The sequence below is a fragment of the Parasteatoda tepidariorum genome, chromosome 6, assembly GCF_982258835.1.
Source record: "Parasteatoda tepidariorum strain Cologne lab strain chromosome 6, Ptep-v5.0, whole genome shotgun sequence".
In the NCBI taxonomy this organism is placed as follows: Eukaryota; Metazoa; Arthropoda; class Arachnida; order Araneae; family Theridiidae; genus Parasteatoda; species Parasteatoda tepidariorum.
The window spans coordinates 60,142,270-60,169,175 of NC_141760.1; the positions used below are offsets into that span (position 1 = coordinate 60,142,270).

The 26,906-nt window shown below is 25.9% G+C and overlaps 2 protein-coding genes across 3 annotated transcripts in view; one reads left to right on the forward strand and one right to left on the reverse strand.

Annotated features, from left to right (window-relative positions):
• The window catches only part of LOC107440556 (cytoplasmic dynein 2 intermediate chain 1), a 37,569-nt gene extending 35,253 nt beyond the window's left edge, over positions 1-2,316 (reverse strand). For both annotated transcript variants that reach the window (XM_087165933.1, XM_087165932.1), the window contains exons 1-2: positions 2,049-2,316; positions 319-955 (exon numbers count right to left, since the gene is read on the reverse strand). In XM_087165933.1, the coding sequence (XP_087022059.1) occupies positions 319-955; positions 2,049-2,051 (640 nt within the window). In that variant the 5' untranslated portion in view covers positions 2,052-2,316. The remainder of the gene's footprint in view (positions 1-318; positions 956-2,048) is intronic.
• A 340-nt stretch (positions 2,317-2,656) lies between these two features.
• On the forward strand, positions 2,657-18,193 carry LOC107440557 (uncharacterized). The gene is made up of 8 exons (XM_016053519.5): positions 2,657-2,793; positions 3,523-3,658; positions 3,807-3,872; positions 7,410-7,633; positions 7,717-7,936; positions 11,258-11,642; positions 14,499-14,657; positions 16,405-18,193. Exons 2-7 carry the CDS (start codon positions 3,579-3,581, stop codon positions 14,619-14,621), a joined length of 1,098 nt encoding a protein of 365 aa, XP_015909005.1. The 5' UTR covers positions 2,657-2,793; positions 3,523-3,578; the 3' UTR covers positions 14,622-14,657; positions 16,405-18,193.
• Positions 18,194-26,906: the final 8,713 nt, after the last annotated feature.

A 26,906-nucleotide genomic window follows, 5' to 3' on the forward strand; every position in this document is an offset into this window, starting at 1 on the left:
AAAACATTTTTAAAGGCATAATTTAAGTTACGAAAACAAATGAAGAGATTTCTATATTCGTATGAACAGAAAAATAATTGCCAAGTTTTGGCGACTTCTAGGCAGTGTTTTGCGAGAAACTAAAACTAAAAATTATAGTTGGTGCAATCAATAAGGAATTATCCTTAAACAAATATATTAGGTCTCAAAATTTTTTTTTCAATGCATATAATATCATTTTTACTGCATAAACTTTTTTTTAATTATTAATTAAGTATTTCGACTGACATGTTTCCATTCTATTCTCGAAAAATAAGAAAAAACTTTTATCTAACTTACTCTTTTTTTCTTCATTTAAGTCCTCAGACGGCATTGCAGAGTGTTTTTTAATGGTACTTGTTCTTGGTCTCTCTAAAATAATATTTTTTTCATTATTTACAGAATTTTCACTTTTGGGTGTTTTAGAAGCTTGTTTTTGAGAATCTAAGTTCTTTTTTGACTTGACAGAAGAACTTTGAACAAAACTTTTAGCTATTTGAGCATTTGTACGACGCTCTGCAGTTTTCGACTTTTGTCCACTAGTAGAAACGTTCTTGCTACTAATATGTGTCTTTTGGCTTTCTTTCTTGTCAGCATTACTGGATTTCTTAGAGGATGAACTCGTAGATTTTACCAATAAAGTCTTTTTTATCGGTGTCACATTTACTTTTGATGCATTATTTGTTTTTGAATTTGTGGTAGTAATGTTAGTCTTATTCAGTGGTTTTCTGTCAACACTCTGAGATTTTCTAGGAGATTCCCTTGAAGGACCAGCCAGTGGTCTGCTTAAGCTTCCACTACGATACTTTTCATCAGCAATATTCTTTTTGGAAATAGTTTGTGATTTTTCCTTTTCAATTTTAGAAACAGCTTTAGTTTTATCTGAACGAGATTCTCTTCTTAAGTTTTGGGTTTTTTGGTCAGTTTTGTTCCGATTCTGCAAAGAAAGGATGGAAAGAAATTATACACATCTATTTAATATAAAAAAGATAATGTTAAGCATAATTCACAAATATTTCCCATTATATTAGGGTTTTTTTTCCACCTAAAAACAGCATAAATAAAAATTTTATTGGTATCTAATCTACTTCTGGCGATACACGAAATCAGAACATAGAATTTATCTTTTTTTTATCTCAGCACTAAATTTATTCAGAAAATTTTCTCACAATAGAACTTGTTGGTTTCCGTATCTTGAAAAGTGAAAGAAAATGGTTTTAAGTTATCTAAATGTAGCTTAAATTATTGGACATGATACTAAATAGCAACTTCAACATTTATTGTAAAATAATCAAAAAGAGAAAGTTTTCAGGTGCATGATTTATAAGTCAGATTTAAGGCCAAACACAGGTTTTACAGACCCTGAATCAAAATTCATTTTACTTGAAATACAAAAACTGTAACTTTCATATTTTCAAAGTTACTTGAAAAACTATTCTTTATTGGATAATTTACCAGTTGTTTCTATGAGAAAATATAGTGGCTTGATTGATAAAAAATGAACAATATATAGAAAAACTTCATGGAGTGTAAAATGAAAAACTTCAACATCAAAAGTTTATTGGAAATTTATAAAATAATTAATACATTAGGTGAAGAAAAATATGTGATTTCTTAAAATACTAATCTGTTTTCGGAGGTGAGGCCTAATAAACTATTCTCCCAGTGCCTATAGTAGAATATTAAGGACATATTACCCTAATATTAAAAGTACCTATTACAAGGATTAATTAAGGAACACCAGCGTCAATATCAGTTTAGCAATCTTAAGGCCCCTTGAAACAAATTACTAATTTTCTCAATACTGATAAATTTCCTATCCAAAAATATTAGTAATTACAGCTGTATGCCTCCTAAATATTACAAGATTAGTTTAAATACGGGAAATAAAAATTACATAAAAACACATAATATTTTAGCAGATGAACAAGAAATTGTAAAAACAAAACTTTAAAGTAATAAGTAAATTTTAAAATAAAAATATGATGAGTCTCAAATTCAATGTATAAAATTAATTCACAGTAACTTACCATTATGTAACGAAAGAATTCTCAGAATAAAAAATATCATACAAATAACTGTTGATATCTAATTGTGTTAAAAGTTAATGTTAATTAGTAACATTTTACAAAGGCAAGCATTCAATAAAATGATAATTTGAAAATTTACATGAAAGAAGCAAATTTGGAAAACAATACTTCTCCAAACCAATAATTCAAAAGTAAATTTATCTAAAGTCGCTTTAGACTAGAATTTGTGAATACCACAACAAATTTATTTATATCTTGTTACTATAGCAACGAAAATAATGAAAATCTAAGGTTCTGTTATACAACCTTAAACAACGTAGTCAATCAGTTTTCGTTCTTAATATTTATTTCAGTGGTATATTAGAATTATAAACCGATTGTATGAGTTTATTTAGATTAGATTCTCGATTCAAAGAAAAAATAAAAACTGTTGCCAGATTAGCCTATAAAAATTAATACAATATATAAAAATTTAATCTTTTTGAAAATTATTTTCCAGTTAAATTTATTTCAAACCTAGACATGACAACCATCAGAAAGAAAAAATAATATTCAATGTTTTTTTTTTTTCAAAAATTCCTTACATGATAGAGTTTGTTTGTAACCACGTCTGTAACAAAACAAAAACCAAACAAATAGGCAATACAAATATATAGCTAGATTTCTGCAACGAAATATTATGATAGAACTTGATTTAATTGAAATGATTTTTGCATGAAATCAAATTATTTATGCTTTATTAAAGGTGATTTTACTAGTTAATAAGCATAAAAATGAAACAATTGAGTTATTAATTTTTCTAGATTGTCATATGGTGCAACGCATTATTCATGAAAAAGTCTTGTTTTCTTCGTAATTTTAGAGCTATAAATATTCTAAATTAATCTTGTTAAAAAACTAATCTGTGCTGCTCGAATTCAGTGCAAAAGTCTTACATAACAAACTTTTTATGATGCTTAAATTTAGTAAATTGTCTGTTTTGTTTCATGTATAATTAAAGTGGTAAATGATTGATTACTGTTATTAATGATGATTTTACTAATTTAAAATAGTTTTGAAAAGATACAAGAATATTTTTTTAATTCCACTTGAAATAACTATGATAGTTATTTAATGTATATTTTTATAGTGATTTTAACTGAGTTGTAATGATGAGCATCTACTTAGTCAACTATGGATTTTAAAAAATCTTTGTTCTCAAATTAGGGGAAATACATCCACTTTATTATTTTTAAAAGTACCACTGTTTAATTTGTCACAATTCAATCTTTATAACAATTTTATTATGTCCTTGATGCATGAAAATGTAAAACTTTAAAATCGACTAAACGTTATGATTTAATGAATTTTGGATAATTCAAATATTTTTATATCGATTTTCAATTTGACTAAAGATGGTCAATTATATTTTAAAATTGTGTGTTTTGATTTCTAAAATTATTTGAAATGTTCAATCTTTAATTCTTAATTTCAGATTTTTCATTCAGTGATTAAAATCAGTGTTCTCAACTGAGAGTTACTTTGAAGACAATGACTAAGCTTACTGAACACACGGTGCTTGCAAGAACTAGGGCTCAGGATCTTAGGAGTGTTAGAAAATTAAATGCATGGTTTGTGTATTTTTTTGTTTGTTTTTGTTTATAAAAAAGGGCATATTCCCATCTTAATGCATTTGTTGTATTAGAAGTCTCTCATTAAAAGAAGTCCTTTAGAGATAAAATATATTTTATTCGCTGAAACATTTTATTTCCATTACAGGGGCAGTGAGCTGACTGATGTCAGCATTGTGAAAAAACTTCCAAATGTAGAAGTTTTGTCTTTAAGGTAAATAAATTATCTTATATAAATAGAAAAATATTTAAATTTATCTATGTTTTATTTTTAAATATCCTTGCAGTAGTTCTATGCATCATAAGTATCATTTAGTAGTATTCATAGATATAGATTAATCTACACTGGTGTTACTTACTTAAAAAAAATTTTTTTTGCAATAAAAAAAACTTACAAAATCAATAAAACCAAACCTTGCCAAAATATTATCTGATATAAGACAAATATACGGGAAAGCTAAAAAGAGCACAACCTGTACCTTAAATAAGGTAACAGGTCACTTGTCCAGCACAGCAGCTGACCGACATCTTCTCAGTTAAGTGGAAACATGTCTAATAGGGTGTATTATTTCCTCTAACAGCTATAAAATTCGTTTATCTACTTTTTATACTGATTACGAGAGTTCTTATCAATCCATGCTGCAACCACACCCATTCTTGCAACAAGGCTTCCTTGAGCTTATTGATAGTCGTTAGATCTGGTCTTTGAGCGTCGGAGTGTGTTCCATACATTTTTCATGGGATCAAGGTCAGGGGACACTGCAGACCACTCCAGTTGATGAATACCGTTGATTTTAGGTATTCGCCCACCAATCAGCCCCGTGTTGAAGGCGTTATCCGTATATTGTCTATTTTGGTGATCAAATTCCAAATAAATTTTATAGAAATATTAAAATTCTTCCATTTTAGCTTTCTCTGTAGCTTTAACTCAGTAATAATATTGAATATGTCAATTTTATTTGAAAGAAAAAATATTACCCTTTATGTTCAACTTTCTACAAAATCGCCCAACTATTCAATTATTTACTTTTACTTTAGAGATCAAAAACTATTACTTTTAGGTGTAACAGTTTTTTTCTGAGCATTATTTCTAAGTTTTTAAAAAATTACATATTTCTCTTAAACGATCAAAGTCACTTTTTGTTTATATCTTCCCAACCTTATGCTGATGCATTTGCTGGTGAAGATAAAAGTAATAAAAATGTCTTTAATCAACATCCACCAGCGATGAGATTCAGCCAGAATGCGCATACTGGTTTTTAAAATTTCTAAAGTACCGCTACAGGTTTTTAAAATTCAATGATCTAAAACATTCAGTTTCTGTGGGAGATCATATCTACCAGCTCATATGATAGTGCTTTTTCTCCCTTGGAAGTTAAGCATTTTATGTTTAGCTCTTCCATGGCACTTGAAAGTCAGCAACACAGAAGAAAAACACATTTGCCTAGTAATATAAGAGAAAGATAGTGCAATGAAAGCTCTTCCCTTCATTCTTTTCCTGAATCAGAAAACTTCCAATGAAGACTCTCAGTTTCCTCCTTCCCATCTTACTTTGCTGATGGCAGTCAAAGAAAGCAGAGAAGAAAAATACAAATCAAAGTCGTAGGGATTAGTAAAAAGGAATGACTCTTTACAGTCATTCTATTGGTCATAGTGGTTAATGTAGTTAATTAGAGTTAATAAATAATTTTATTAGGGATGAAGAGGTCGAGGGGTTAGTCGTTTTACCATGGGGAAGGTGTAGTTAACTTCTCACTTTCAGTTGGGAGTATATCTCTTTAATTGAAAGCATGTAGCTGAAGAGTATGTTTAAATTATCTATTTTGAAGATCAAGTTTATTCACAGGCCGACTTATGTTATTAGCTTTATTTATTATATTATTTGATATCAAGTTTGCAGAAACAAGTTTCAGTGTATTGTGGATTTTTACTATTTTGGAGCATTCTACATATTTCAACATTAACTCTTGTAATCATTTTTGATTTAATTAAAAATGAAATGACAACTAAGTTTAGTAAACTATTTTATTAAAAATTCTAAAACAGATAGCCACAATAATACATAAGAGACATTAAGTGTTAACCAGCAAAATGAAGTTAATCTTCATGAATGGTAGATGCAAGAATAGTTACAATATTTTTCTGAAATATAGGAGGGATAAATAGTCATTAAGATAAATTGGCATGTGATTACTGACATAAATTTGATATTACTTAAACCAAAGGTATTCTTCATGTTTCTAAAGAATGGAAAAATTGCTAAGAAGAACCATTAGTAAAAAAGAACTAGCAAGCTTCTTTAAGGAAAAAAATTAATGAACACTTTCTTTCGAGATATCACAACTTATCTCGAAATAACTTTAAACAGTCAAAAACTAATCTGCTTTTCAAAGCTGTCAATGAACAGTTTTTACAAAATGTTGTCCATTCTCAGACATTGAAGATGAAATTAAGCTTCAAATAAAAAACGATCTGAATATGGAGATTGGTCTGTATTCTACGAATGAAATGAAATATTTGGTAAAGTTACATAGAAGGATTTAAAAATTTGATGAAGCTTCAACTTTCTCTAGTAAACCAGTTTTAGTGATTTTTATTAAAATGGAAGGTAACAAGTCTGATCATAATTGATTACTTTTTCATAAAATGTTTGGAACCAAAATACTGGAAAATAAAATATGTTTTTTGTTTCCTGAAGAGAAGCGGAAGATCGATTGCCTCTGCAGTTTTTTGACATTTTCAAATATTGGACAGACATCAATTGCTGTAGGAATTAAATATGGAAAATGTTTTTGGAAGCATTAAAAATCATATTCTTAAGACTATTCAGAAAGCAAAGAATATTTTGAGAACTCTCACCATAAGTTCTGAGAGACTTTATCCTAAAGAATTCTATTTGTCAGCAACACAGAAGAACACTTATTAGATGAACAGAAGAAACAGATTAACTCTAGAAAACATTTCAAATGTAATGATAACTCTTTAATGGAGGATTTCTCTGAAAGACTGGAACTCAAAGCAGTGGTTATAAAATGGCCATGATGGAACCACACTGCCGATAATACTTAGTTAAAAAACACGTAACTGAAAGAAGCAAGTGAAAACTAAAATGCCATTTGGAAATATTTAAAAAATAATTCATTTAAAATTTTTACAAATGCTTTTTTATGTCTCCTATTTTATGTTCCTATTATACTCTATAATTAATTACCTCTTTCTTCTAAAAAATACCAAAAGTATTTTAAAAATACAGGTTCTTAAATGATTTGAATCCCTTTACTGACATGGCGATATTTGCTGGTGAAAAATATTCTTATATGTACTTCTATTCTACACTTATATTCAGTGCTTGTTGATACAGGAAATTTGTTAGTTTAAGTGCAGGGTTGCCAACTGTTCTGCTTTCGATAAAGGTTTTTATTAGGTGGTAGCAAATTAAAAACTAAAACATTCTTAGTTGTTTTTAATTTCACCAATACTTTAAAAGGCTGACTAAAAATTAATTTAAATAAAGTTTCATGTTAGATAAACATATGAATTATTTAAGTGTACTGGTGTACAACAAAACTTAAAGGAAATTTGCTAACCCAAGAATCTATTTAAATTTTTCTACCACTAAAAAAACGATTTCCACAGAGCAAAACAATTTTGCAACCCTGTAAGTGATGAAAAATGATATTTACCAGAGCTGGCTAACAATCCTGAAAATATGGTAATTTCTATTAAGTTATTTGATTAACATGTTTTTCAGTGTTAACTCTATATCAAGTTTGGAAGATTTTTCACACTGCGATAATTTGCAAGAACTGTATATACGAAAGAATAACATAGCTGAATTAAGTGAGATTCGACATCTGAGAGATTTACCAAAATTAAGAAATTTATGGCTTGCTGATAATCCATGTGCGGAATGTTCTGACTATAGACTAACTGTAATTCGAGCCTTGCCACAACTACAGAAACTTGACAATATGCGTAAGTGATAAACTTTATAAACTAAAAAGTGTTTTTCTGCATTTCACATTAAGTATTTAATGGAGCATTCTATTTATTTGCAGCAATTCGTCCTGATGAAAAAGAATCAGCTGAGAAACATGGTTCCCCTCTTGAGATGTTTCTTCCTAGGGATGAAAGTGAAGATGAACAATATGTGACAAGTCCTGTTATTCAGCAACAAATTCCTATTCAAAATTCTTCCAGCTTTGAAGAAATTTCACAAGTAACTCACACGGAAAGCTTCTCTGTTGAAAATACTGCTTTTTCTCCTGTTTCCAATAAGTACGTTCATTTTGTATACTTGTATTTTTTAGAATACTTATACTATTTATATTTAAATTATTAGAATTTATTATTATTTATCTGAGCAAATATATTTTAAACCAATCAACTATGTGTGATTTCTATTATTTCTTTCCACCTTAAAGTTATATTTTGGTATTTGATAGCAATCAAAATTAAAAATTTTTAACTACAAATTTGATCTTAATTTCTTGCGCTTCAGATATAACAGCTTTTTTTTTCCATTAAGGAAATAACTCAAAAAAATACATGAATAATAAAATAATTTTATCTTGCAATGTATCGTTGTTTAATGTTGATGTAGGTTCGGATTATTAATTTCTAGAGTTATATAGATTTTAACTTTTTATTTTTGTATATATTTTCGTTTTGTTCATAATTATCAAAGTTATTTAATTAAATCAAATAAAAGATGCATTTGCTATTTCTTATAGGCTATAAATTTATATTTTAGCACACAGTTATTAATTTTTTTTTAAATTTTATATTTTTAAAAAAATTCTGCTTAGGTTGAAATATTTTAAAAAACACTATTGTCAACATTACAGGATCTTATAAGTATAATTTTTTAGTTTGAGTGAGTGAATAATTCAAGTAGATGGATTTGATTGATTATGGCAGAAATTAAATTAATGGAAGATGATACTCTTAGATTACACAGTTTCATATAGAACAGGAGGATAATACTTAACATAAAAGTTGTATGCTATATATATTGAGAATAGAATAAATTGTAGACGAGGAAAACAGGACCATAATAAAAGTTTTATTCCATAGTAGAGCTTGATTGTAAAATAAAAAGAAAATTTTATCCAAATAACATTTTAAACTAATAATAAATTGAGATGGATGATATTTATAAGGACAGGCCATTGGAGATAAATCCCCCTTTGTCCTCTCTGAATCCCCCTTATATTCAATCTACACTTTGTGATCCATTATGGGCACATTATCAGAAAAGAACTGAAAGTTCATCCAACAACATGATATGTAATGTTAATATTTAAATCATATGACTGAAGATTTATGGTCAAAAAGTTTGTTAAAAATAAACCTAATAATGTATATGCTAATGTTTAATATGGTTGAAGAAAGAAAGGTTAGAAATAGATTCCGATTACACTTGCACCGAAATAAAAAGTTAGTTGTTACATTTGAGGGGGGGAAGAATATTTGCATTTGCTCTTTATAAAACTGAATAAAAATTTATTTATTTATTTAAAACGGAATTATGATTGATGAATTATGAATATGACTTTCATTGAATTTATATTTAATGAAATTTATGTTCATATTTGATCATTCTTATTAAAAAAATTTAAATTTTAAGAAATATCTAATGCCTATAATAACACAACAAATCTATTAATTTGTTTAAAATTATTTATGGCTTGTTTGTGATTGTTCAGTTATGTACTTTTCAAGGTAATTCGTTTTCCCAATTAGGGTGGTTAGTATATAAAAGTTAAAAAATTTGCTTTGTATTACCATATTAAGAAGAATGTATTTACGTGTCATTGAACAATCATTTATTGGCAAATTAAATTTTTCATTAAAATAGGCCTAACGTAAAGTTCATCAAAACTTAACAAACTGGTTGATAGGTATGGCTTTATTCCAGAAAAGAAACACAAGGTGCATTTAGTTTTATTTACAAACACACCAATTGTATATTGTAATACTTATAAACCAATAATGCTGCCAAAATATCATTAAAGTTGCTTTAATATATTAGTTTTGAATTAACTATTGGAAGTTATAGTTTATAAGTATGGTGTAGGAATGTATTTATAATAAGTTAAAAATAGAAGAGATCCTAAAAAACTAATTAAAATAGTTTTTATTACTATTATATATAATTTTTTTTATCAAAATCATTTTTTCACGTGTCTTCTGCCCAAGCAAATAGATATTTATTCATTGAGAAAAATGACAGTTGTAGCTAAAATAATATGTTCAGGTTCTGCATGTATTGTTTTAATTGTTATAGTACAATAACAGCTTACAGTCTTAATAAAAATGTTTGTGATTTCTATAATAATTATGAAAATATTACAATCAGCAGTTCTGCTTACACGCTATAGCACAGAAAATATACAAGAAATTGCATATAAAATATGCAAGAAATTGTAGAAGGGATGAGAAAAAAAATATTTAAATCATGTCCTTTGGGATAAGTTATTCTCCATCTTGAAACAAAAAAAATAATTTGACAACAGATTAGTTGCAGTTATCAAAATTATTAATCGCGGAACGAGAGAATTAAAATAATTCCATGTATCACTCATTTCTAATTAAAATTTTTAACTTCTATAACAATGAAAAGAGTTCTATAACAATGAGAGAACTTTCTAAACATGAAAAGAGTTATACAACTCTTTTCATGTTTTGAAATTCATCATTTTGTCTATCAATAGATGGAACATTTTAAACACGCATATTAATAGATGGATAAAGAGGTAGAAAATTTATCCTTTGTTTAATATTACAAATGATTTTTTATCCTTTAATTTTTCTTCAGCTTGGAGCATAGCTAAGCATGTGGGTGCCCATACTATGCATATGTCTCTGAAACTTCCTTTCTCTTTTTTTCTCTGTGTCCTGTTGTAATATTTAAATACTCATTTGCAGGGCAACTTCATTTTAAATAACTTAAAATTTTATAATTTTTAAATATTTAGAACTATTTCATATCGTTATTTCCTCATTTTGAAATTCTTTTGCAAGTGAGTAAATCATATATTGTTAAATTTACAGTGTTACTTTTTTATGATACCTTTTGTGGAAAAAAAATAATTATTCTAAGTAATCTAAACAGGATAAAGAATTAATAAATATCGAAGAAAATATCGTGTCATATCTATGAAGAATCTGATATTAATATTTTAGGGACAATTAAGGTAGACATTTCTGTTTTAACTTTTTGTTGAATTATTTCTAAATCAGTTATTAATTACTTTTTTTTCTTAATCATAAAATATTCACTTTTCAGTGCCTATTTAAAAAGTGGTTTCTATTTGAAACAATACTGAGAAATTTGTATCATACTAAATAGGATATTGCATTAGTAAATAAGGACTCGGAAATTTTGATGTCCAAGATCCTAAAGATCTGTTTGTTTCTGAGTCAAGTGTAGTTGAATAACTGATAATCACACAATATGACAACTTAAATTTTTTTTTTAAAGATTTGCCTATTTACATGCATTTAAAAGCTGTGTGTTGTTAAGTAAATAAGTAAGTAAAGCTGTTGTTAAGTAAGTACTTGTTAACAAAATAAAATGTTCTTCAATTTTTATAGTGGAACGGAGTCCTTTCAAATTGTGAGGAATAATGTCAAGCAGTCTGAATTTGTTAACCATTCTTCTCAAGCATCATATCAAGAAAAATATCCTCAAGAATTTTCTTACCAGGAGAGAGATGAAAGACTGATGCAAAACAACTCATATTCTGCCGAAAATAGCCCAGTTAATTCTAATGCACAACCTAGTGGCCATTTCCAAGAAAGTTTTGACAGAGATTACAATGATATGGATCCGACTCCAGATACACCATCAGGATCATCTTCAAGAGAACATTTTTCTCCTAAATGTGGATTCCCACCTCCTTATGTCCAGCGTTTGCCTATGCAGCGATGTGAGAGACCAACACAAATCCGCATGTTGCCTAAAGGTGGAAAAAGCAGAGTGAGTATTTTCTGATATTGCCTAAGCATTTTTAAGATCTAAAATTTTACAATTTGCACCAGCTTAAGTTCACAATATTTTATATCTAAAATGTAAACAGGCTGTTTAAAAATTTGATTTATTGAAATATGTTGTTCTCATTTGCCTAAATAAATATTACCCACACAAAAGTCCAAATTTTAAAGAAAACATTCTTAATTTTTTATGGTGTTCACCATTACAAATTGCCTCTCATAACAATACTCTCTCTAGACACAAAAAGGAAATTAATTGCTTTTCTTTTTTTGTTAGTATCAAAACTGTCTGTTATGGTTGTTATAACTTTTATATTGTTGTTTTTATTTTAACTTAATGGTTGATACTTAAATCTCAAAAAAAGTATTTGATTTAAAACTACTTCAAATTTTAATTAAAATAAAAATATTTTATTTCTTTTATCACTAAGTTATCCTCTTCACTTAACTTCTTTTAACTATTATATCAAGTCTTCATTGTATATAGAACTTGATAATATGGGAATTGTTTTGTCTTAATAGGAAGAAAAATATAAAATATATTAATAAAATAATTTTGTTTTATTGTTTTTACCTGAGCAGATCTCATCACAAAAAATGTTTTGCTCAGACCTTAATTTTATTTTAAATTTCGCATTTAAAGTTGCCTGTTTTAGTTTATTATTTTTAACGTATCTTCTTAAAGCCCAAAACTAAAATTTAGGGATACATGATTCACGTGCTTTTGATTTTAAAAAAATAGACTTTAAATTTTTTTTCCATACAATATTTTAATCTTTTCCAAATCTGATTATCTTATTTTGACTGTTCTGATAATATTTTAATTGTATTTTTACTTACATTTATCTATTTAGACTTATGGTATAAAAATTAATTTAACCTGATATACAAATTGTTTTATGGGGTTTATGGAACATATTTTATTTATTAGTTTGTCTTTAAAATAATACTTTTCTTTTAAAGTGTTGTATATTTAAGATGAATAAAATATATTTGTTTTTGTTGTAGTATTGGTAAAGGTTACTTTTCTTTATCTTTTAATTTTGGTTTGGGATCCTTCTTTGTTATTTCTATCTATTTTGTAAGAAAATGTGATTTCACTCAATTGTTTTTCATTTACTGTATTTAAATAAACGTAAGGCTATTAATTTTCAGAATGGTTCAAATAACTCTGTAAAATAGTGTGTAAATTTCATATCCATTTAATATTTTTCAAAATAACCTCCAACTGCCTTAATGCACTTCTATACTCCATTATGAAAGTTATTGATGCAACTTTTTAAGTTTTTATTCGGATTAATCTTGTATTTGGATAGTGTGGTTTTCTTGATGTCTTCAACAATCTCAAATTTTGCTTCTTTTTCTTTAGCAAATTTTTCAGTTTTTGAGGTGGGTATGAATTATCCATCACATTCGGAAATATAGTGAAGGGGATATGCAAGAAAACATAGCGAGCCCACACTTGTTTTTCAATAAAAATCCCCCCTTTTAATCAATTTTACAGTGTTTATAAATTGTAAAATGTTATTATTATTGTAAAATTTGTTTATTTCTGCTATTTTTTATAAGCTATAAAAACTATTTTTTCTGAAGTTGGTTAAAAAATTAAAGTTTTGTGTCCAGTATCATTTCTTGTTACTTCAGCCACATTTGACAAGAAATTCCAAATTCCCTTACCAAAAAACCACATCTTCAAACATCCTTTTTTGTCTCATACTATGGGGTAAATTCCGAAGAACAATTTAATGAGCCATTGAAGGTGATGCTCTAACTGGAAAAAAAATGAATACATTTATTTGTTATAATTTCTTTGTATTAACTATTTTTATTTAAAATTAAATTATGTTATGAATTTAGTTTACCCTACTTTAAAGTAGTTATAGTCATAGCCAATTTAAAACCGAATACAGTTCAAAACATAAATTTGTATATCTGTTCTATGTGTTAATTTAAATAAAATGTACTAAAATTTTGCAATTCTTATGGTTATTCTTTGAAACTTTGCACTAATACACTGACCAGACTTAGCACTGACAGGCTTTTTCTTTGTCACAAAACTGGGAAATTTACTTTAAGGACATGGTTTGAAAATATTAGATAACATTAAGAAATCATCGATGTCATAATTCGAGAATATTCCAAAAACTTACTTAGTTGTTTTTAAAACACATGCAGCTGATACAAAATGCATTTGGATTATAAAGGTTACTTTGTAGCAGTATGTAATTTATGCAATAAATCTTGGAGTAATCAGTGCAGTCCTAGATATTAATTGCTGTTTCATGTATTAAATTAAAAAATAATTTGAGATTATTTTTAAATAATTGTGAGATAATTTGTGATAATTAAGATAATATAATTGTAAAAATTTGTCTAAAACCTGATTTGTGCATTAAATTAAAGCTTTCAATATGTTTTCTCAAAACAATATTTTTTGAGCTTTCATGACACTGAAATAAGTATTTCATTCAATTTATTACCTTTTTTTCCCTTTACTAGTTATCTTGTTTCAAATTAATACAGCCTATTGTATTGCAGTAGCAGCTAAATACTACAGGATGCAACAAAAAACCTTGGACAAACAATTTTTAATATAACTTTATTAAAAATAAATAAATTGAAAAATTATAACAAATAATGGTAATAGACTTTATTAATAAATTTAATTTAATTGATTTTAAAGTGACTGCTTTTTGCAGCAATCCTGATGCATAAATACTTATTGAAATTTTCAAATGATTATGGACATTTCTTTTTGTAAACATTTTTTTTACTTAAAAATAATCTAATTTTTAAGCATTTCTCTTATTTATGATTATATGTATTTTCTTGTTTACTTTAGGCAGCAAACATTTTGTCAGCTGTTCTATGTTTGATTAAAGAATTAGATTGGGCTAGCTTAGAGGTTGTAGATACTGCAATTCATTGCCAAATGGAAGAATATGAAGAGCAAAATTCATCCTAATTACTGTGCTTATAATATTGCCTCTTTTTTTTAAAAGTAAAAAATTCAGTTGATTTAAAAGTTTAATAGCTGAAAAGGCTTGTCAGGATTTTTTTTTTTTTAATTATGTAGTTGAGAAATATTTATTTATAGACATGCATGCATTTACTTCAGGAATGTAAGTTTTTGTTGAAAGAATAAATTTTCACAAATGGTTATTCTTTGTGGAAAGATGAAGTTTTAGTAAATAAATGTAATTTTTCTGTTCTTTTATAAAATAACTATGCTTTCTTATAATTTATTGGCATTTTTATTGAACTACAAATGAGCATTAAAATATATAGATGTGCAATGATGTAAAAAAGAATCATTTGTAATTGTAATTTCTACTAAAGGAAGAACAAAGATAATTGCTTTCTTTATCGTAAATAATTATTATTTATTAATAAATTTGTTTTAATAATTTTTTAAACTCATGTGATTACAAAAATATAATTATGACTAATTACTATTGGTATGCATTTTCAAACATTATAATTTTTTATTTAGATTACTTTCTTTATCTTATTGAAACAAATTACTCTTTATACTGTGTATTTTTAATTGACTGATAAAATAAATAAAGTATATTTATAAATCTAAAGCAATTTTTTACTAAAAGAATAAAAATTTACTATATTTTTAAGGAGCAAATAACAAAAATAATTGTGATTTTTTTTAAATTTTTATAAAATAATAGAAATTTTCTTAATCAAATATAAGGTACGTGTTTGACATAGCATGTTTTGCTCTGTATTCATTTTTTGTATTATTTTAAAATACTTGTTTATTATTTTGTTACAAGAAAAATAATTATAATTTCGTTAAATACCATAATGTTGATTAGTTTTCAAAATGTCAGTTAATTTCATTTTTAAAGCAAAAGCTTCAGCCTTCGTTTAAGTGTAAATTTAGGCAAAATTTCCCATGCTATACATCACTAAAATTAATTTTTTCTCTTATTAACTGTGTGTTAATTCACTTTTTTGTTCCCTTTGGAACTTTATTTTCGTGAATTAAATAAATGCTTAAATCATTGATATTAATTGATCTTCCTTTAACTGAAAACACTTTTTGTTGATTTCATTATTTTGAGCACAGAAACTGGTTCTTGTGTCATTCAGCACAGAATTAAATTTTAGTTTCAGCTAACTTACAGTTAAAAAAGATAAACCAGAACTTAACTGATAGTGTTAAACCCATTTAAATGATATATTTCAGCAACGACAAAAAATAATAAATAATAACATTAAACTTTAAGAATGCATAGTTTATTTTATTCATTAAAGTTTACTTTCAATATTAAGAAAATAATCAAGAAAATGGTTATGTGATATGTCAAAAAAAAATTTATTACTTATTTGCTTCTTATACCTTTTATGTTTGTCTTTTACTGTTTTATGGTGGTGTTTTCTAATCTTGTGTGCTTTAACACAAAAATGTAATTTTATTTTAAAATTTCTTCAAGATATTCAAAAACGAAATATTTTTATTTAGTCTAATCGTATGCACATTCCACTGGAATAGTTGTTTATTTATTCTGTTAGTAAGATAAATATGTTATGTATAGATTTTCTAATATGCAGTACAAAGATTCTGTTTTAATTTTAAGGAACAAATTGTAAAAACTCTGTTATTTTGATTTAGTGTATTCTTTCATTGCTGTTTATATATTTGTTTGAGGTTGATAATGTTTAATATAAGTTGCTCATTCTTGTGATAGTCTATAATTGTCTCTGTGTGATTTTTTTTTTTTCTATTTCAGTTCCGTTTATCCAATTTTGTTTTTAGCAAGACAATATAAAGAATTTATGTGCCACTGATGCTACTTAATTATGTACTGCTTACAGTTTGAATCTCTCGAATTCATGATCTAATTCGCAACTGATTATAATCTATTGTATAAAAACTGGTTCATCCAGTTAAGTATGTAAGAATCATTCTAAAATATAAAATTTGTGTTTCATTGAAGTTTTATGGTAGAAAATGTATTGCAAGGTTTCTTTACTTATTTTCAAGCTTAATTCCCCCCCCCCCACTTTTGAGTAAAAAGCGATAGCCCATATTTTTGAAGTGACCTATTTTTTAAGGTATGGGTTATTACTTTTTAGCTCTGAAGTAGTCAATTTCCTCCCAAATAATAGAAAAATAACCTGCGTTATAAAAATAATGTTGCAACAGAACTATCAATTGCATTGAGGGAACATCCAAAAATGATGTTACACTTGGAGGAGAGGGCTTTGTGAAATTGTGACAAAGGGGAAGGAGACTGTAAAAAGAAGTATGACAGTATATATAATAATAAGAACATTTGAAACCATTGAACAATAAAAATAAGAACATTTGAAACCAGGAGATCGAATATTTTTATATTACTTCAAAATGCAGGAGAGGGTCAAAAATATTGAAAAAAGTGCGACATCATTTATGAATGGCCCCTTATATTTGCATTTAAAAAATAAATAGACAGTTTTTTTAAAATAACACTATATTAATGTGTAATTTACTTTTTTGTTTTAGTCTGATATTTTTATGTATATAGATATACCACAAAACAATCATAAAAAATGAAACTGTAAGTAAATAAGTATACTTTATAATCTGCTGAGGTGTGTGGTTTAAAGAGACTGTGAACTACATACTTTTGTTTATTAATTTTGTGTCATATGCTTCATTTTTAATGTATTGTACTTTGTTATAAGAAATTTATATTTCCTTTAACAAAACCATGTTTACACACACTCTCGTCTTGCAGGTAGGAAGTGCTCGTTGTACTTCTATAACCTTTAACTGTTAATAAATGTTAAAAACCAACATAAATTTATTGACATAAACATAATGCAAGAAAAATCCATTTATAGTGGTTATTGAACACATCATTATTAAAGAAGTAAATGAAATTAATTTCATTATGGTTTTGAATTTGTAACTGTTATGCATTTAAATGTAATGTTTGTTTGTGATGAATCTCTAATATTTTCTTTGTATGTGGGCAAGTTTTATAAAACAACTATTTTTAAGTTCTTATTATTTTTGCTTCAAATTTTTCCAATATATTATTTAATTTGTGATTGATGCAAACAATGCAAAAAAATTTTTTTTTATTAAAACTAATTTTCATAACCTATTCATATATATATTATAAAAAATCCTCAATAATACTCTTGTATCTGCCTCTAAATTACTGAGAGAATCTTGAGAATGAATGGTTAACTCATAGTAAATGATAACATAATGCCTTAAATTAGAGCAAACATCCGATGTGTCTTAGCCATTATTATATTAGCGAAGCAATGTGTGAACAGCACCATTGTTCTAGAAAGTTTTATTAATTACATATCATTCTAATTTTTATTCAATATTATAAAATGTTTCCAAAACTGAAAATTTTGATCTTGATTTCTGAAAGAAAAATTTTAATCAATCAATAAAAAAAAATGAATCAGTTGCTATCTTTTGAATGTTATCTATTCAGACTATTTAATTAATTCTGTATGGCAGTTTTGAATTCTTTTTTACTCCAGATCAGTCTAAATAATTTAAAAGAAACAAAATATGTAAAAAATAGTTATAAATGCAACTGAAAAATATTGTAAAATTGGCAATTATGTGGCATGCCAAAAAATTTAGGAATAAGAATTCTGCATTTACTGTGTATAAAAACATTAGGTACTGGTTAACCTGGTTATCACTAATTGTCTTTAGCTTAAGACTTAACCATTCATACTGCTATATGATTTCATTATTTTGTCTGAATAAAATAATATTTATGTGATATGAAATATGATCAATATTTATTAAATATTATTAATTAAAAATTTGAATTTTAAATAAGTGCATAAAATTTGATGTTATAAAAAATAAATGCATTTTTATTCTATTTTCTCTTTTAATATAAATAATTTTGTTTTTATACTCATGACTTGGTTTTCAATTTAATTCTACTTAATTAATTATTAACTTTTATTTCTTTGATTTATAAATATGTTTTAGATTCTAACCTCTTCTAATGACGATTTTTCTGACTCATTACCTGGTGATATTTTTGTGATGTATAATTTTTATTAATAATTTATGTATGAATAAACCTTTATTTACTATCAATAGTCTACATCTTCTTGTCTAATGGATATGTTTATACCCGTTTTATATTTATTAAAATATCATTTCAACAAATCTAAATTATCAATAACCTCAGGTAGTATAGTTATCAGCAAAGCAATTTAAGCAAATGTTATTTTTTTTATTTTTGTAAAAATTCAATTAGTTAAATAGTTATGTGCGAAGAAATGTTAATCAACTTTTCATTCAGACATTAGTAAAAACAACATTCTTTGTTTTCAGACGACTCTTGTGCAAAATAGTCTGATCAACCCTTATTAATTGTTCTAAACTGCAATTTTAAAGTTTGGAAAATCTCTCTTGCATGAAGTATATATAACTGCAATATATTTTATTAGAATTTCAATAGAAATTATTCTGTTAAAGAAGAATGTCAATCCCAATACTCAAGAACATTTCCAGAATATTATCTTTTTATATTAGTTCTCTAAAATTTATTATTTCCACAGATGCCTCTGCACTCATGGAAATCCTTGACACAATTGGATAAATTGCAATGCATTTTGTAGTACAGTACAGAACCCATTATCCGGAAACCAAAAAACCGGAACGAAATTGGATAAATTTTCCCGCAATTTTTAAATTTTTTTTTTTTCCTCTTAAGATTTAGGATTTTTCTTTCTTTTTTGAAAGATGTTTACCCTACCATCATTATAGAAATAATTATTAGTGTATTACTTCATAATTTTTTCTTCTTTTTAAGATTATTTCCAAATATTTATCTTTTTATAGTTGGGCTTAACAGTAAAAGAACGGCTTTTTGTAGCGATTCAGAAAACCGGAAAAATCAGTTATCCGGAATAGCGATGGTCCCGAATAATCGGTTCCCTACTGTACTAGATGTTTTTGAAACAGTTAATCTGAAGGGAAGAAAATGTAAGCTAACTTTTCAGTGTTGTTACTATTTAATTTCTTCCTCACTGGCGTGATGGGTCCTGGCCTTTCACAAAGTTTTATTCCAAACTGTCCTAGGCAAGGATTTTTGATTCATTACTTTTAAAGTCATTTTTTAAGCAGCCAGAAAACCTAAGTCTTGGTTTTCCTCTTTTTCAATTAGTTTAGTCAAAGGGATCTTTTATTTTGGGGTTTGCTTTGAGTATCATTCATTCTCGTCAAATGTCCTTTGAAAAGCATTATACTTTATTATGTTGAAATCTTTAAATAATCTATTAAGTTCCGCATTTGACCTTTTTATCAATTTGAGTTACACCACATTTTATTCTTCCAAAAATGCTTCTTAAGATCTTTCTCTTATATTGCAATGGTTTCCTTCTCATTTTCAGTTATAATACTATTTAATCAAATAAAATTGTCAGAATTTGCAGTTGAGAGATCTTGAGAAAAATATAAGAAAATTCAAAAAATTTAAAAATCACACCCATATTATGTGTTAAAAACTTAAATTTTTCTAGTTTTTCACTCAAAATAAACTTTTTAAAATGGCTAATCAAAAATTTGAAGAAAATTTTTTTTTCAATGCTTAAAATTTTAATTGCAAATCCTCCGTTAAAATAAACTGAGCTATGGTAAAACAGAACTATACATAAGAAAAGTATATTACACAGCTATATTTTATTTTGAGTCTAATTTAATAGCATCGTCATGACACTACACAGATCAGTGATAGCATTTTTGGTAGAAATTTCATAAAAGTTTTGTGGTCGTCGAATAAAATTTTGTGCTTTCACATGGAATTTTAATTTCTCAGTACTTAACACAGAGGTCTCATCACCAATCTGGTCTGTGGTTATAGGCCTGCCATGCTCAGTGTATGGACCATCACAGTTCATTATGATTATCATAGCTTTCAAAATAAAAAAAATCCAAAGGAATTCACAAAATGTTATAAATTTTATGTTAATTACAATAATTTTTAACGGTATTTTTGAAACTATGAAATTGAGGTGTTTTTATTTTCAATAAAAATTTAATTACCCTAACATTGATTGAAATATTTTATTTTTTTATTCATTTATAATGGACATTAAATGAATTTGAAAATAAAATAATTTTTATTTACGAATTCATATTTTTATAATATATTTTTAATTTATTTTAGATGGTTTAAATATAGAGAGTTTTAAATAAAACAAAACTGAACGTTTTAGAATATTTAAAAAGGAAAGCTTCTAAGCGATTAAAATGAGATTTATTTAGCAAAGATACTTATCTAATTCCACAAGAGAACAATAAATTTAGCAAAAAAGTAATATTAAGGATTTTTTATTTCAAAAACTTAGCTAATTTTGTATAATTTAGAAAAACATACAAAAAATAGGAAGAAAATAAATTAACTAAATTAGGAGAAATTGAGAAAAATCTTAGAGGCATCTATGGATATTTTAAATACATAATATTTTTAAAATACACAAAACAAATATATATTTTAATTGTAATTATTGAAATGAAAATTAACCTTAAAACTTTCAATAAGTGTACCCTTACACCATTAATATTTTGTTCCCTGGATGACTTCAATAATGAGAAATCTAGCAGAGGGACCGTTTAAAATTTCCCACAAAACAGATAAATAAGTTAGAAAAGAGGATGTACTGTAAGAATGTGTAAAATAGTTTTTTTTTAAAAAAAAGGAGGAAGTGAGTAATCTTTTTTAAATTTCTGAAGCTGAGGGGAGGTGACCTCTTTCCCTCCTATAAATAACACTTCTAATGGCTAGATATTTTGACTTAGAGGAAGAATTAGGAAACCACTAAATTAGCACAGAAATGAAACTAAACATAAAGCACGAAATTGTTGTAAAATAGGTAGTATGCACAAGCCTGACACGTTTATCCAAATTTTATGTACCTATGGATCTAAGTATCATAATTGTTGTTTTGTTGTGTAAACTATAGACTGTAAAATCATAATATTATGTAACAGCTGTAGCTAATTCTTTGTTCGACATAAGGTTCAACCCTTAGACGCAGGTGGGGCACCGGTGTCTCTTTTATTTATTTTTTTCTGACGCTTTAATTATAAGTAAAGAGAATAATATTTTTTATTCTTTTTGACCTAAATTAAAGCTAAATATTGAAAAAGTATGAAAAATATGTTTAATAAAAATTCTACATCAAAGGGTTAAGAATTTGAATTTTCTTAATTACATTATAAGTTAAAACACAACTTAGAGCCATTAGTCAAAATATCCTATTTTTATACATTTTTGCCACTTATGCTTTAAGCAATTATACTGTAACATGGCTGAAATATTTTAACAAAACTACTATATCTGTTGTTGTTTCCATTGCCTACTTGCCATGCCAGCAACCCTGCTTGGGAAACCAAGCGAATAGCGGTAGAGGTGCATTTCTTATTTTCCAGTAGTGCCATCTAAGGCCAAGAATACAACTTCAACAATACACACGTCACAGCCCATTTTAAAAGGAGGATTCATTCATTAATCCATGTATCGTAATTTTGACCTGAACCAGAGAACAAACAATTTCCAATTCAGTACCCCCAGAGGTTTTGATTTGTTATGGGAACTTGGTGAGCCTGACAGATTTAACGTGCACCAGTCATCATTTAATACATGGTGATTCGTCAGCCTGCTAGATTCGAACTCCCATTCTTACGAACATGAGTCTCACACCCTACCAATTTTATTTAACTATCTTATTTTATTCTTATTATCTCCTTATTTTAATAATAAATCTTTTATGATCAGAAGCCGTTTTAAATACAATGTTTTAGCAATCATTGAATCACAATTTTTTCCTTGAAAAGATCATACTGTGTATAAAGGCATATTTGTAAAAAATAAATTACACAATTGAAATCATTACTTAAACACATATAAACATATTTTATTATGAAAAGTTATTTATTGATATAATACACATTTTCCTTAAATAACTTTTATAATGTACAATATTTTCTCACTAAAGTTTGAACAGCAACTAAAAGTTTTCAAAAAATAAAGCAATGGTTTTTGGAAAATTGTATTTTATTAATTTCACAAAAGTAAAACAAATTTCTTTAAACAATTCACTGAAAATCATAACAAGTCTGAATTGAAATATTTAAAGTCACAATGTTTACAAAAGAAATTTATTAAATATATTATTGAAACTACTATAAAACATTTATTAATGCAAGTAATAAAAAAAATTTAAATAAAAAAATTTATTAAAATATTTTTTTGTATTTTTTGTTTTTATTAAAATTGCACACACTGAACTTCTTATTAGCAATATGACTTGTCACTATACAGAACAGCGATTTTATATTTCAACTTTACGTTATTACTTCTAAATTACTAAATAATAAACTTCACATATTTTGTAAACAAATTATATCCATATTAACTACTAAAAGAATAATTACTTTCATTACTATCAATATATCCAAGTAAGATAAAACACAAATTAAATTTTTATTTAGTGAAAAAAAAAGCAAAAAAAATGGACGCCAAATCAAAAATTCTATATTATTGAGAAACACGTATATTTATCAACATCGTACCTATGATATTGCTTTTTCTAAATACTGAAGCACCATGTATTATGTACTGAAAATGTGATGGTATTAAAAGCTCACTTGATGTAACATTTACACATATATAAAGATATACAGTTGAATATAAATGCCAAAGAATTTCAGTAGACAAAATTACATTACAAAATTTATTTTCATCCCAAAATGTACTTTTTAACTCCTACAAAAAATTACTTTAAACCTTTAATTTCAAAATCTAAATAAGAATAAAAGTATTGCTTACTAAACATTAAATTTGGTTACACTACAAAGTTGTTAATAATAAGAGTTTTAAAAAGTTTACAAAACACTCAGAAAAAAAAATGGAAGCAATAAAAATATGATTATACAATTTTAATTAGAAAATAAAATTCTTTCAATTTTTTAATCAATTATTGATCTAGTAATAGAGAAATTTTGTTAAAAATACACTATAAGAGGTAAGACAACTAATTATGGGCAATGTAGCATATAAGGTTAAAAAAGAGCACATACATGTCAGCTTTGTAGGGAAAATTAATTATTTTAAGACCAAACAAAGGTATGAGTGAATAAGTTAAATTGAAATCTCAAATAAATCATAAAAGCAAGTCCAGCCATACAATTTCACAATAGTAATAGACGCTACTATTTATCAAAAAAATTGTCACTATTCTATTACACAGTGATTGAAAGAGAAAAAAGAATAAAGAAAATTTTAAAAATTATGAGGAATGAAGTTATGCTATTTTTACAAATGTGCTTCAAAAAAAAAAAAAAAAAACTTTTTCTCCTCTGAATTGTGAAAAATCCCCTGTATTGCATACAAATATACATTCACAGCAATAATTGTTGTTTAAAGAGCTGGCACAAGATTTGGTGAAACATGGAAGTTTTCAGTGTTTATATTTTCTTTTAATGTTACAATAAATAATTATCATTTAAAACATTGAAAGTTTTTGCTTCTTTCTGAACATTTCTTGAAAAAAATGTATATAAATATTATAGGTTGCTAGTTTTTAGAAATATTTTATTAACTGTGAACTCACATTAAACTCACTGCTTTCTATAACACAGCAAAAACTAATTTTTTGATATAGGAAAGTCACTAGCTGATAAATTTTTGGAACGCACAAGAAATATTTCTTTAATGATGTTATAGATTAACTGATTTTATAAATGATACATTTTAAAAACGAAGAAAAAAAATCTTATGAACAATTATGATTTATATATTATAAAATTAAAAATTCATTGGAACAACAAAAAAAATCTTAATTTAAAAAAATTACCATTATAGGGAACATTTTCTGTATTTTAGCTTTTAATTTTGTACAACTTATTTTATTTAGTGCAACAATAATTAAACTATACATTTCACCTATTTTTTTTTTAATTATTGAATGTAAAGAAAACTGTAATTATAATTTAAAATTAAAAAAAAGTACTATTCAAGGTTTTGTCTTGAGCAAATTAAAGAAAGCTTAAGACAATCAATAATTTAAATTATATTTGTGTCAATAATAACAAATATGACATGATAATTTCAAAGCATATTTTTAATTAAAAAAAATTTTTTAAAAAATTGTAATCACTTCTGTCTATACATATGTAATTTTTTCCAAATAAATCCTGTTTTATACATTCAACAGCCCAATTTTAATTAAATGTGCTTACAATTTGAAAATTAAAATGAAAAAAAACTTCATTTTCTGTACCCCTTTTTAAAATTTGGAAGAAAAAAAAACATATTGGTTAAAGAAATATTAAGACAAAAACTTTTTTTTTCTTTTCAATTTCTAATTTTCATTCACAATTTAAATTGTTTTTAATAATTTGAATAAAATCATCAAATCTGTTTTTATAGATACTAAACATCATTAAATAAACTTCACTCCTTAAGCTTAGAAAATGAGAGCAATTTATTCTTTGATCTAAAATTTTTATGAAATTACTTTAAGCAAGTGATATTATAATAGAAGGCCATAATTAGGAAACTCTACATCTTGAGATAATTAAAGTAATCTTGAAACTATCAATGACTTAAATTATATTTTAATTAATAATTTTGAGGTGCAAAAAATAAATAAATAAAAAGAATAATTTTTATTAAAAAAAGATTTGTATTTATTTTCAACTGTCAATACAATAACACTTTTTTTTAAATATTTCTTTGTCTTAGACATTAAAACAAAATGAATTTAATCAAATATATTTACAACTTAAAAACTACAATGAAAGGAAAAAAAACATACTTTTTCATACCCTTTTTTGAATTCAGGAAAGAAATCTATAACTGAAAGAAATATATCAAGACAAAATTCGTTTAAATCAATTTCTAATTTTTATTCGTAATTTAAAATATTTTTAATTAATTGGGTTAAAACCATCAACTCTGTTTTTATAGATACAAAACATTTTATTAAATAAATTTCATTCCTCTAACTTTGAAATTGTAATTCATTCTTCATACTAAGAATTTCCTAAAATTACTTCAAAAGAAGTAACATTACGATAGAAAGCTATATTTAGAAAACTACACATAAAAGCCTTCTAGTAATAGTTTGTATTACCATTAAATAGAAAGCAGTTCCTAGTTTTAAAAATTTTACATTACATAAAACAATTTAATGTGCACATGATATGTTTTATTTTCTTTAAATGAAAAAGGAATAACTAAAACAACATTCATGACATATAAGAATTTATTTTACAATACAAATATAGGTATTTGATAAATTACTTTCTTTATCACAAGGAAGAGTAAGGAATACAAGTAGCTTGAATATTTTTAAAACTGCATAGGGCAAGAATAGTTGCACTACACATTAAAAGTAGGGTTATGGAGACAAAAGAATGAGCTTGACTCCGGTTAGTTACAAGTATAAATAAAAAAAGTCTTTGAACTGGAGATAATTATTAGGACAAATATTTATAATTTTGTGAAGAAAAAAAATATTATTGCAATTATAATTTGCCACAAAATAAATTACGTTGTAATATAAAATGTAATTTTAAATAAATTACTTTTAATTCTAATTGTATATTTAAAAAAAAAAACGTATATGCTCTTTTGTAATAATCCCGATAAAAATTACCTTTTCATTATAATAACTAAAAGATAAAATCCTATTAAATATTCCATAGATAAAATGTTACTTTAAAGCTCATTAGAACATCCGAACTAAGCAGTTCAATCCAATATAGTAATGGAAAGTTTTTATTTTTGAGAATATAATTTCAAAAACACGTGTTAAGCACTTTTGTGCTTCAAAAGATAGTATCATTAAAAATTAATCACTTGATAGCGAAAGTTTCTCAAAAATAATTTAAACTACTCTCTTTTTTTTTTTTTTTTTTTTTTACTGTTATGTTACTGGACATCAAACAGGAAATATTTTGAATAAAGGATGAGTGAAAATTTTTCAGCATACATTCCTTAGTCTAAGAGGAAGCACTTCCAATCTTTATAAATTTCATTCTGAAAGGTGTGGGGCAATATTAGGAAATTTTGTTACTTGCTAGTCATAACATTAATAGGTAATAGTAGCCACTTTTTTAAAATTGCATACTTTAAGCAATCAAAAAAAAAAAAAACTGTTGATATTATTAATAATATAAGGCATTTCTTTTGAAGCATACTACATTTCTAAAATAAAAATTTTAAGAAACAAAAAAGAAATGAAG

Excerpts from the sequence above, each read along its gene's own strand:
- LOC107440557 (XM_016053519.5), top strand. The coding sequence starts at position 3,579 with ATGACTAAGCTTACTGAACACACGGTGCTTGCAAGAACTAGGGCTCAG. Across the intron at positions 3,873-7,409 it reads GTAGAAGTTTTGTCTTTAAG|TGTTAACTCTATATCAAGTT; the intron begins GTAAATAAATTA and ends CATGTTTTTCAG. Across the intron at positions 11,643-14,498 it reads CTAAAGGTGGAAAAAGCAGA|GCAGCAAACATTTTGTCAGC; the intron begins GTGAGTATTTTC and ends TGTTTACTTTAG.